This window comes from Ammodytes marinus (genome assembly GCF_949987685.1).
Source record: "Ammodytes marinus genome assembly, chromosome: 7".
In the NCBI taxonomy this organism is placed as follows: domain Eukaryota; kingdom Metazoa; phylum Chordata; class Actinopteri; order Uranoscopiformes; family Ammodytidae; genus Ammodytes; species Ammodytes marinus.
Window position 1 is genome coordinate 21,375,048 of NC_137211.1, and position 12,841 is coordinate 21,387,888.

At 40.3% G+C, this 12,841-nt stretch overlaps 1 protein-coding gene across 1 annotated transcript; it reads right to left on the reverse strand.

Moving 5' to 3' along the window:
* Nucleotides 1-3,857: 3,857 nt before the first annotated feature.
* emilin3a (elastin microfibril interfacer 3a) lies at nucleotides 3,858-8,974 on the reverse strand (the record flags this gene model as incomplete). The annotated part of the gene is made up of 5 exons (XM_080030730.1): nucleotides 3,858-5,770; nucleotides 7,523-7,602; nucleotides 7,867-8,412; nucleotides 8,533-8,652; nucleotides 8,823-8,974. 5 exons carry the CDS (start codon nucleotides 8,972-8,974, stop codon nucleotides 3,858-3,860), a joined length of 2,811 nt encoding a protein of 936 aa, XP_079886856.1.
* Between the last annotated feature and the right edge of the window lie 3,867 nt (nucleotides 8,975-12,841).

Consider the following 12,841-nt stretch of genomic DNA (forward strand, 5'->3'; position numbering starts at 1 on the left):
AGATAAAACTCTTTGGTGTGAATGCCAAGCGTTATGTTTGGAGGAAACCAGGCACTGCTCATCACCTGGCCAATACCATCCCTACAGTGAAGCATGGTGGTGGCAGCATTATGCTGTGGGGATGTTTTTTAGCGGCAGGAACTGGGAGACTAGTCAGGATTTAGGGAAAAGATGAATGCAGCAATGTATAAAGATATCCTGGAAGAAAAACCTGCTCCAGAGCGCTCTTGACCTCAGACTGGGGCGCGGTTCATCTTTCAACAGGACAACGACCCTAAGCACTCAGCCAAGATATCGACGGAGTGGCTTCAGGGCAACTCTGTGAATGTCCTAGTGTTCCAGCAAGAGCCCACACTTGAATCCCCTTTGAACATCTCTGGAGGGATCTGAAAATGGCTGTGCACAGATGCTCCCCATCCAACCTAATGGAGCTCGAGAGGTTCTGTAAAGAGGAATGGGCGAAACCGGCCAAAGATAGGTGTGCCAAGGTTGTTGCTTCATAATCCCACAGACTTGAAGCTGTAATTGCTGCCAAAAGTGCCAAAACAAAGTATTCAGCAAAGGCTGTGAATACTTACAGTATGTACATATTATATTTTCGTTTTTTATTTTTAATACATTTGCAAATATCTAAAACAAACTTTTTTTTAAATTGGCATTATGGGGTATTATGTGTAGAATGTTGAGGATTTTTTTTAATCCAGCGTTATCCAGGCTGTAACAATGAAATGTGGAAAAAGTGAAGCGCCATTAATACTTTCCATATGCCCTGTAGATCTTACCTCTAAGCTAATACACTCCTCCTGGCTTTAGCTTCATATTATTTAGCACATGAAAGTGGTATCAATCTTCTCATATAGCTCTGCAAAAAACAATAAGAATATTTGTAAATGTTAAACTATTCCTTTCACTGTGAAATCTCTTATATTGTCCATCTTTTATTCCATTTTACGTCTGTGAAATATTAAGCTGAAACCAGGTTCCTTTAAGGGAAATACCCTTTTATATTGTTTGTTATGAATTTTGTGCACTTTCTTTTCAAAATAAAATCTCTTAGATTCCCTTCTGCTATTCTTGTTTTCCTAATTATTAATATCTCCACTTTGGGGACTGAGTAAAATTGTATAACTTTACCCTGAAAAGAATTTATGATTTGTGTAAGAGTTGTGGCCGAGACATAAGGAAGTGTTGGTAAGGACCCAGTATTTCATCTTCTAAACTCAACAAAAGCTAGGTCATGCAATGAGTGACGTTTCCTGTATAGTATCCCTACATCTGTTATATATTATTAATCTATTCATTTAAAACATTCGTGGTGCCAAATATATTTATTTTTTATATGTGACGGTTTTAATGAGTGCAGAATTGACCAATATATATTTATAACCAGTATAATAGACAAAAGCTCCAATTCAGCTTTACCCGGCCTGCCTCTTGTAAAATGAAACATTCTAGACCTTATTACCAAAAATCTCAGAGTGGTTTATTTAAAGTAACACTGTCCTCGGTGTCCTCTTGTTTGAGCCAGCAGTAATGAACCCCGACTGTTCTCTGACCATCACTATAATGAGGACAAAATGTTCACCTTAAGCAGAGGACATTAGATGGAATGATTTTATATTTGATAGAACTGCAGCCCGCTGTTTACTCAAATATCCTCTGTCGTTGTGCCAGCTTTTCCTTTTGTGTTGTGAGTGCTTGCCTTGGACAGTGACAGTATGTGAGTTGTGCAGGGACTTGGAGCATAACTCAGAATGGAATCCATGAGCGAGCACTGAAGAGACTCCCAGTCAGAGAAGACAAATTCAGCCTAACTGGCCTTACTGTGCAAGTGCCTTGAAACAAACAAGATTAATGTTATTTTGTGTGGGCTGTGTATGAACTCGAAGGAGGCAGGGAAGGAATACAGAAAAGAACTAATGAAATATACACAATAACAGAGACCTGAAGTAATGTAGAATCTGTGTGGTTAAGAAGAGATAGAACAATACATTTATTTGTTTATGGGCATATGGAAACCTAGTTTTTCAGTTACTATATATGTCTTTCCTGGCATGTATGTAATCTTAACAGCTAGAAGTAAGTAATGAAAGAAAGGTAGTTTATAGTTGTGAGAGGTTGCTTCTTGAAGCAGTTTAATATCTCAATTTACCTCTTGTGTGCATGAACTTGCATGATGCATCATGACCTAGGTTTATGGTTGTGTCTGTCATTGCTCAGTCATTCAGCTCTTCAGTAAATTAAGTGTCTATATTCTCTGTCTGCCCTCCTCTCCACCCTGGGTTTTCCGTAGTTATTATTCTCCACATGTCTCAGACTAAAATGTGTTCACACAGCAGTGAACTCATCTCCCAGATAGCTGTCATTTTAATGGTTGATGTCCGATAGGGAAACAGGAGCCAACGGGAGGGTTATTAGCAAGGTCACCGATCACCCTATTGTAACGTCCAATGAAAACTCTGCTCAGACAGCTGTGCCGTTAGATTTGTAGCTTCCAGAAAGAAGGAATGACACCAAGGTGAGGCTTGTTTCTCTGTATCACATGGGCTTTAATGATGATTGGTCATTTGTTATTCCCAGCAGAGCATGTCCCCATTAACTTGATTTGAGAAAAGGAATTTATTCCCTGCATGAACATAGCTTCAGTCAATTCTAGCCTCCCTACTCCCCAGTCCCCAGCAGTCAACAGCTTTACTGCTCCTCTATTGCTCTCTTGTGGTTTCCCCACTTCTCTGCATCAAATTCTCCTTCCTCTAAAGTGAAACATGACTAATTTATTTAATTTAGTGTCACAGTTGTTTAGAAATCAAGCACCAGAAAATTATTTAAATGTGCTACGAGGAACTTTTGTCAGAAAGGGGTGCAAGAATGAAAACAAACTGAAAGTCTTTCGGAGCACCTTTAATGTAATGTTTTATATGTATCTAACACCTCTTGTGTAAATCAAATGTTAACCAAGAACGCATGAGCAGTAAAGAAATGTGTTTTATTGAATTGTCAAATTGAACTTAAATTAAACTGCACATTGCTGGAAATGCTTACATTTGATGCATTATTACAATAAGAATAGCAAATAATGCTCAAGACCTGAAACCATATAAAAACAATTAACTTGTACACTTGTAGTCTAAACATAAGAAAAATCAATACAAAAACAACATTATCATTGTAAAACAACTATTCATATAAAAACGTTTTGTTAGAAATAAAAATAGTACAGTAACACATGTGCATTTCACTGTAATTTCTTCCTCAATCACTGGGGATTTAGTTAATGGTCCATTACAACAAAGAGTTTGTCTAGCACAGGGGTCACCAACACAGTGCCCGCGGGCATCAGGTAGCCCGCAAGGACCATATGAGGCGCCCGCAGGCCTGTTCTAAAAATAGCATAATAATCTGTTTCCCACCTTTTTTAAGTCATTGTTGATCATTATTGTGAGAAATCATTAACATGATCAGTGTCTTCACATAGATGAGTATCATTAATCATTAATCATTAATAATAATATATAACTAAATGCAAACTGAGCAAATTTGTTATTTCAGAAGAGTGTATCAAACTGGGTGCCCTTCGTATGACTCAGTACCCATGAAGTAGCCCTCAGGTTCAAAAAGGTTGGTGACCCCTGGTCTAGCACCTTCATGATACAATTTCATGATTCTGTGTTTCTAGTGCAGTCAGAATTAGCTGCCACTTTTGTTTTACACTGGAAGCTAACTAAAACCATTGTTATTTCAGTGCAGGTTCAAAACCTTTGTAATTTACAATTAAAATAATGAAATTGGATTTAGTGGACCCCCACTACACCAGCAGAATAGTTTATTATTTCATTAATTTTTTTAAATGTATTGTCCTAATGTAGAGTGAAAGTGTCCCCTCGTTTTAGCTCTACATCCACCTCTAAAGTATTTTGTGTTGGCTCTACCTTGGAGGTGCAGTTTCTGAGTTCCCTTTTCAGTTCAGACAGCTGCTGAGTATGGCTGTTGAGTGTCCCATTAACTTGATGAAGAAGTCCATTCGATTGTCCATCCAACTCCTCCCTGATCCTCTCCAGGTCCTCTGCCAAGTAATTCAGTCCCTTACACTGATCCTCCACACTGGCAACACGCCCCCCAACCTCAGTGACCTCTTTCTGGACCCCCATAGCCGTGGTCTGGCAGCCCCGGACCTCCTGGGCTAGCCGCCTCCTCATCTCCTGCAGTTCACCTTTAAGTCGGGTCAGTTTGCGCTCCCCTGACCCAAGCATTGAAGCCTGATGTCCAACCAGCTGGACCACACCCTTTATCTGCTGGGCCAGACGAGCCTCTCTCTCGTGCCATGAGCTGTTAGCTTGATCCATGTGGTGCACCATTGTCCCCATGGATTCCTGGAGGCCTTTAAGGGTGTGATTCACTGAGCGGACATTGAACTTCAGGATTGTGAGCTGTCCCTTAACGGGTGGATCTCCCTCTGCGTGCGCCTGTTGGTCCCTGAGGGTCAGTGTAGTCATAATGTTCTGCAGTGTGACATTGAGGCGACTCAAACGGTCTCCTTGAATGTCCAGGACCTTCTTCACATTCTGCTCTGACAGGTTAGAAGAATCTCCCTGAATGGCAGATGGGTTTTGAGTTGGGGAACAGGAAGAGGAGCAGAGAATCTCAAGGCTACTCAGTTGCCTCTGCACTCGGTCTACATCTACCTCTAGTCTCTCTCGGATGGATTCCAGCTCTGTCTCTAAAGCGGGAACAGCATGACCCTCCAGTAATACGGGGGCAGTAGCATTACCTAGCTCCTCCAAAGCCATCAGTAAACGGTCTTCCATAGCCCTCAACTTACCCTCCATCTTGACCTCCAGGCCCTGTCCTCCTGTACCACTCCTTCCAGACCGATTACTTTTATCTTGCCCAGTGATATTGAGCTTCGCCTCTACATACCCCAGACGCCCCTCAAGCATCCCCTCTATGTGGTCTTTGTGTCCACCCAGCTCTACTCTCAGATGGCCCTGGGACTGGTTTAAACCTGCAACTGATGTTTCTAGTAACCGGACCCTTTCATCCAGCCCTCTCACTCTACCTAGGCAGCTTTCTGTATCCTTAACGCCATGAACTTGTGTCTGGAGGTTTACCATCTCCGATCTCAAGCCTGTGGTACTTTTCATCAGAGAGTCTTCAATCTTCTCCTGCCTCTCACCTTGCTCCCTCTGACACTGACGTTTCACATCTCCAGCTTTCTCCTCGCATCGACCCTCAGCGCTTTCCACACGCTTCTCGAACCCACCTAGAATTTCTGTCCTTGCCGTGCTCAGCTTGGCCTCAATCAACTTCTCCACAGTTGCATGACTGCCAGTGGATTCTGACACCACTCCCGCCCCATTGAGTATTGTCTTCAGTGCTCCATCATGTCCCTTCACTGTTGTTTTGAGATTCTGCAGCTCTGTTGTCTTGCTTTGCAGCTCTGTCCTCAGTTCCTCTACTCTTCTATTCAGCTCTGTAAGGCCTGGTAACACATGCCTGCCATCTAGACCCTCTGTATCAGGGTCTCCCCCAGGGATCTCTACAAACCCTACAACGGGTGGATTAGAGGCTGCAGCTTGAGCAGCAACGGGGGAAGGGGCAGCGGAGAGCAGAGCTGACAACATCCTGTTTGCATCCTCTCTCAGCGAGGCTCGTAGGCTGTCTTCAAGTCCATTCACAGTCCCCCTTAGGGTGTCCAGACCCTGGTTTAGACGACGCACATCCTCCTCCATTCGATATATTCTTTCCTCTGTCTCACTGTCTATAGACTGACCTAAAGAGAGAAAGAAAATATGTTAATAATGCGCAAATGTATGATGGGACAAATGTACACTGTAAAAAGGTAGGAAGAAAAGAAATATCAAATCAAATCAACTCTCTTCTCTTGATTTTTCAGATGACCACATAACTGGGAAGATACCAATCTGAATTCTTAACTGTTACAAATGGTGTCCCACAGGGCTCAATTTTAGGTCCAGGTCTTTTCACAATTTATATAAATAACATTGTTTCATCGCTAAAAAACTGTCACGCCCATCTATACGCTGACGACACAGTACTGTATTGCATTTCCGATTCGGAAATACTGTATTGCACCAATCTATTCAGAACCTACAAAGCTCTTTTAACACTCTGCAGGACTGTCTAGTGGACCTCAGGCTGGTTCTAAATACAGACAAAACCAAATATATGTGTTTCTCCAGAGCAAGAACTACAAATTTGAATGATTTTAATATTTTTACAAAGAATGGATTTTTAATTGAAAGAGTCACAGAGTACAAATATCTCAGCATCTGGTTAGATGTTAAACTCACTTTTAATTTTCATATATTGTTTGTCGACTACGACAAAAAATTGGCTATTTTTATAGGAACAAAACCACCTTCCCTTTATTTAGTAGGAAAAGGATTATTGAGGCAGTGTTCATGTCTGTCCTTGATTACAGTGATGTGGTTTACCGGCATGCATCATATTCATGTCTTAAACTCCTGGACTCTGTTTTTCACTCTGCTTTAAGGTTCATCACAGGAGATGCTTATGACACACACCATTGTCTTTTATATGAAAAGGTTGGGTGGTCCTCCCTTAAAGAGAGACGTGACACACATTGGCATGTTTTTATTTACAAAGCCTTGACCGGGAAGCTTCCTCGTTATTTAACAGAAATGCTGCAAATTTCAGATGGGCTATATCAGTCCCGCTCCACTGACATGCTTATGCTTTATGTCCCACAAGCCCGGTCTGAGCTGGGAAAGACAGCTTTTAGCTTCAGTGCCCCTGACTCCTGGAACAACTTACAGCAACAAATTAAACTAAATACCTTCATATCCTTTAACCAATTCAAACAAACTATCTTAAATCTGCTAAACTCTACCTATAACTGTTTTAATTAGGCTATATTGTACTTTCACCCATTTAATTTTAATTGCTGCCACTTTTCACCACTATGTAAATGTTTCAGTTGTTTTTTTTTTGTTTTTTTTTTCTCTTCACTTGTTGTGTATTTGATGTATTTGCATTGAATATTGTGTATGTATTGTTGTTTTTCCTTTGAATTTGTTTGAACTCAACGTCATTGTAAATGAGGTTCACCCCTCAATTGGTCTCTCGAGGATAAATAAAAGTTAAATGAAATGAAAAATTTCTGTTCAGAAAGTTTTACCGATAGTTTTAACACTGTTTTTTGTTTGTTATCTGTATGACACACAATTAATTGGCACAACTTCCATAGTATGTAGAACTCAAAATGTAACATCTATACATAAACTCCAAAAGAAAATTAGGTGGTTCAAATGTAGGCAGTTTTCCTTAAAACGTAAGAGTTTTGAGAGTTCTAGTTCAACTCAAAAATCTAGTGGAGACAGTTGCCTAGAAAATTTGAGTTTTCTTAACTTTTAATTTTTTCAGTGTAGTAAACTTGTGTTTCAATCGGTTACATGTGACTCTATTAGTGAGAAAATCCAGTTTGAACACACAACGTAGTCAAACCTAGGTAGTTAGTAAGTAGTTTGGACTTATGACTCACCAATGTTTTCAGTCTCAGGCTGTTCACCACCAGAGGGAGGAGGAGGTATTTCCTCTGGAATGTGCTCCTCCGGTCCTTGGCTATGATCGTGATCTAGGTCATGTTCTAGGTTATGTTCTTGTTCATGTTCCTGTCCGTGTCCTTGTTCATGCTCCTGTCCGTGTCCTTGTTCATGTTCCTGTCCGTGTCCTTGGTCATACTCCTGTCTGTGTCCTTGTTCATGCTCCTGTCCGTGTCCTTGTTCATGTTCCTGTCCGTGTCCTTGGTCATACTCCTGTCTGTGTCCTTGTTCATGCTCCTGTCCGTGTCCTTGTTCATGTTCCTGTCTGTGTCCTTGGTCATACTCCTGTCTGTGGTCATGCTCCTGTCCGTGTCCTTGGTCATACTCCTGTCTGTGTCCTTGTTCATGCTCCTGTCCGTGTTCTTGGTCATGCTCCTGTCCGTGTTCTTGGTCATGCTCGGTGTGATGTGGATCTAGGTGTTCTGGCATTTGCTCTGGCTCCTGTTCAGACGGAAAAGGCTCAAAGGAGGTTTCTGGGTATGAGGAGGAACTCGGAGGCCCAAAGTGGCGCATTTGGTAAGGGTTAAAACTGTTGGTAGGAGGTCCTTTGGGTTGACTCCATGGGTTGGCTCTCACAACAGGTGGGCCCTTGAACATGGGGCCATTGAACATTGGACCTTTGTACTGCGGGCCCTTGAACTGTGGTCCCTTAAACTGAGGTCCTTTCATTGGTGGGCCGTTGAATGGCGGCATCATTCTCATTGGGTGTTGGTAAACTGGATGTCCTTCCATACAGCCATAGCCAGAGTACCCAGGACAACAACGCCACTCCAGTTGGGTGACAGTTTTATGTGCCACCTTGTAAATTGGTTTGTACATCAGACGATACCTGAAGGGCACATCCAACCATTAATCAAACATATAATTGACTGTGGTACTTTTATTTTATGTTACGTTCAAGGGCTGAATATCAACATAACATATTAATATAAGAGCTGTTGTTACTTACTGAAGAGTTGGACATTTCTGAGCCAAGGAACACTTGTTGTACTCAGCTTTAACATATGGGGCGGCCCCATGCTGCACAGTGAAGGACACTGTCTTTTCAACGACATAGGCACAGTGGTTCCTTTTAGACGGGAGATAAAAGATGACAGAATTGAGGTTAGACACAAAGCTGTGATTTGTAATTGGCTCTGATAATTTTGTCACTGCCAGTAAAATGTAAATGTAATTCCAAAGCGATGTATAGTTGATTTCTCAGAACTAAACAGAAAGAGAGATAGAGACAGAACTTACTTGTGTCTGCTGGTGGGTTTCCCTTGGTCATAGTGTTGACTGACTCCAGCTTTATACTGGTTAAACTGATGTGGTCTGTAGAACTTGGCTTCGACCAGTGACAAAATTAGAGTCACAGACACAAATGGACTCGCTGCCATCACAAAATGCATCCTTGAATATCCTGATGAATCAAATTATCAGAAAAAGCAGTCTTTGAGCTGATGTAAAGGTGAACTCACAATGAAAAATAGTACTCCATCAATGTAAAGTAATGCCACAATTCACTATTTAAATTACTGAATTGCCAAGATTTTTTTGAGTCCAGAAAAAGTCTTCAGTCTCTGCAATACAACCTTTTTTGACTGTGCTATGAAGCAAAATGCCACCCTGTGAAGTTAACACTGACGCTAGCTGAGGGTGTGGTGGACTATGTTAGAGTGACAACAGTCCACTGTGAGTTTGGCGGACTGCAGACGCAACTAATAGGGCCCCACTGGCACCATCTGCATATCTCCTCCCACTCAACCTCCTCAAAGTAACACCAAAGTGTCACTGGAGGAGAAAAGAAAACCCTGAATCTTTCCATTTTGTGTAATTGTTATGGTTTTCTGTAGTATTCAACTATATAGAAAATCAGTATTTTGCTATACATCTAGTTTGGGGGCTGCCTATACAAATCAGGGCAGAGGCTGACGTCTCATGAGCTATTTTTCCATGGTGACATCACGGCAAACCACAGGGGAAACAGCACATCACATCTAGAGTGTACGGCACCAGACCTTCTCCCAAAATAGACAGTCTTTGCTTTTTTAACATTTGAGGTTAATAGCATGAATACATATATAAATCCAAGATGAATAGTAGAAATAGTCAACAAGAATTTACTTGTTCTATAATTATTAGTCAATGTGCATGATCCTGTTTTAAACTTTTGTTAGTTTTTAATTTTTAATTTATTTTGGAGGTAACAATATATAAAAAGTATAATCATTAACAAGGCATACTCCACAATTCAATTCAACTAAATAATCAGATCAGACTCAAACATCGAATGCATATAGAGTAAATTGGTCTCCTTTCTCATCAATTGTGTATGATCCTTAAGTGTTGACGGGTTATTTCAAGCCCTTTTCACTGAAGATATTTTGACATGTTAAAGTAGGCGAAGCTCAGGTGCTATGAAATTAGTGATGGCGGAATTCCAATAAGCAGCTTACGCTTCAGGGCAGAGGTATTGTGCATGCTTGCTCACAGTCACACTGACATGTCTTATGGGGACAACTGAACACAACAGAGCCAATGTTAATTTAATTAGTAAAACCTCTTTACCCAAGTCAAAATGCATACTAGGAAAAAGGCCTAGAGTCACATTGACCTTTGGGTGACAGTGCCTGGCTAAACTACTGGAATATAGATGAGAAAAGACACCAACAACATTGATGAGCTGCCATTTTCTGTAGGTGACCTTTAATTCTTCCATCGTCATCCACAGTACGTAGAGAATATGTCATTCATTAGTTTTGTCATAGATTAAGTTTATGTACACAGTAGGGGTGCAACGTATGATTATGTTCGTCATCCACAAATCCTGTTGATTATTTGATTAGATGAATCTCTTCTAAGAGAATTGATAATCCCATCACTACAAAAAATCAAAAAATTGTCCCTCACACTCACAGAACCCAAAGGTGCAGCAGTGGAAGAAGTCTTTAGTAGCAATGCCACAGTTTATAAATAATTAAAAGTCATGCATGGCAAGTAGAATTACATAGGCATTAGAATAAAATGATACCTAAAATACCAGAAATTAAAGTATAAATTATGCAGAATGTTGCCATTACAGAGTAATATATTTTTTTACTGTATTCTAGTAATTGGGGAGTTTAATCTGTATAAATAAATCATCATCTATTAGATGATTGTCTAAATCTGCAATGCTTATATCCAAAAGCTATCAAATAAATGCACTGGAGTTAGAAGCACAAAATGTTGTTTAGTCAAAGTATACAGTAGCATTAAATTGCAAAATGTGTGAAAAAACTAAAAATATTACTTCAGAAGTACAGTACTCTTTTAAATGTACTTACTCTAGTAACATTCCACCACTGACAAGGTGAAGTCTTTATATGTCTTGTTTTGTCTGATCAACAGTCCAAAAGCAAATTGTCTAATTTACAGTATAAAACTGGGAACAGTAATACATCTTTACATTTCAGAAGCTGGAATCAGTGAATGTTTGATCTTTAGGCTTGAAAAAGAACTCAAACATGAATTAATTGTCACGTTCTGCAGTATAGTGTCATATAGTGTGTGCGACTAAACTAGGATACACAACATATATAATTTATTCAATCTGAATTGGAGTACGCTTGCCCCTTTTTTAATGCTCAAATGACTGTTCTGTGATGAAATCTTTGAGCTTTTGTGATGGCTTGCGAGTCTCTAAAGTGAAATCTGCCAAACATCTTGAGCTCCTTTACTTCACACATGCACTTCGACACAGTTTAGACCCCAACCTAACAGCAAACCTCCAGGAACGGGAACAAATAAAAATAAATACCCTGTGTCGAAGGCTGTGACAGAACACGCCCATGCCTGAGTGCTTTACCCCACAAGCCCACACATTCATTCACAACACAAGTCTTTGTATAGTTAGAGAAATCCACCACCCTGAGTATAGAAAGAAACCCGGCAGCTTCACTGTGCCACACTTTCCACTTAAAGGCCAGTTAGACGGAGCCACATTTTAGCTGCATGTATTCAATTTATTTTAAGTATATGGTATTTACAGTATCCACTTTTGGAGGACAAATTGATAATTCCCCCTAATAAATGCAATGCCTTTAATATAAGCCTTTCAAAGAGTTTGAGTTTTTGAAAGCTTGAGGAATTTTCTTCTGGCTCTTTAAAATCATTTATTACATTTCACTTTTCTCTCCAGTCTGTTACTCTATTCTGTTACATTGAAGAGTGAGGCAGCATTGGAATGAGTGTGTACATCTTTTACAAGGTTAAATAAATGATTGCTTTATAGCTCAAAGGATTTCCTTGTATGAATGAGCAATTAGTTTCCTTTTTTTGCCACAACTTGAAGGTCTGTATTTTATTTGTTTATTAAGCATATGCAATGGCTGTTATTAGGTGGCCTTTTGGAGGCCGCAAGATAAATCTAAATAAATTAATGTCAAATAAGGGGCCTGAAAACTTTTACTTTTGAACATTTACGTACATGTGGCTACTTATGTACTTTTTCTTTTCTATACTGACGTATACTACAGTATCAGACCGCCATTAATGCAGAACATTTTTCAAACAAGTTTTAATGTGACCATTGTAACATGACTTCAATTTAAACAAGAGTAACATTGTGTTTATTATTTTGCAGGGATCTTTTGATTGACCCTTCTTAGACGCAGGCCCATTTCCTGTATCCTGTTTGTACCAGGTCCCACCTCTTCTACCTGAAAACACCCTGTTAAGTGTGTAGTGTGTGTGTGTGTGTGTGTGTGTGTATGTTGCATATTCTCTGTGTGCTCTTTTACCCTTTCGATTTGTAAACAAGCCCTCATTGTATCATATGAAACATGTTTCGTAGCACACAAGCAGCCAGGCTCTGACTCTGTGGTGCTGTGAAACAAGTGTACCCTTATTCTGCCGACTGGTGGCGGCTCCACCCAGTGTTTTCCTTGAATGGCATCACACAGTTCCAGCTGTTTTAGCTTCCACTCACCTGCCCGTCATAGCGCTTACGTCAGCCTTAAGCTGTTCTCGACATTGCTGTATTTTGAAACAGGGTGAGGCCAAATTTGCACATGAAAAAAAAGAGTGTCAGTGTATGAAAGTCTGTGCAACATATGGGAGGTTGCATTTGTGTTCATGCCCCTGTTTCTTTGTGTCTATTTAGTTTTAACACTAACTGTCCAAATTCTGAGCCGGCCTGTGAATCTCCCTATGTGTGTCTTTTAGTTTACAACAAAGCCTGTGCCTTACTGGACTTTCTGGCTTTTGCAATGATGTCCCAACAGTACCGGCTTATA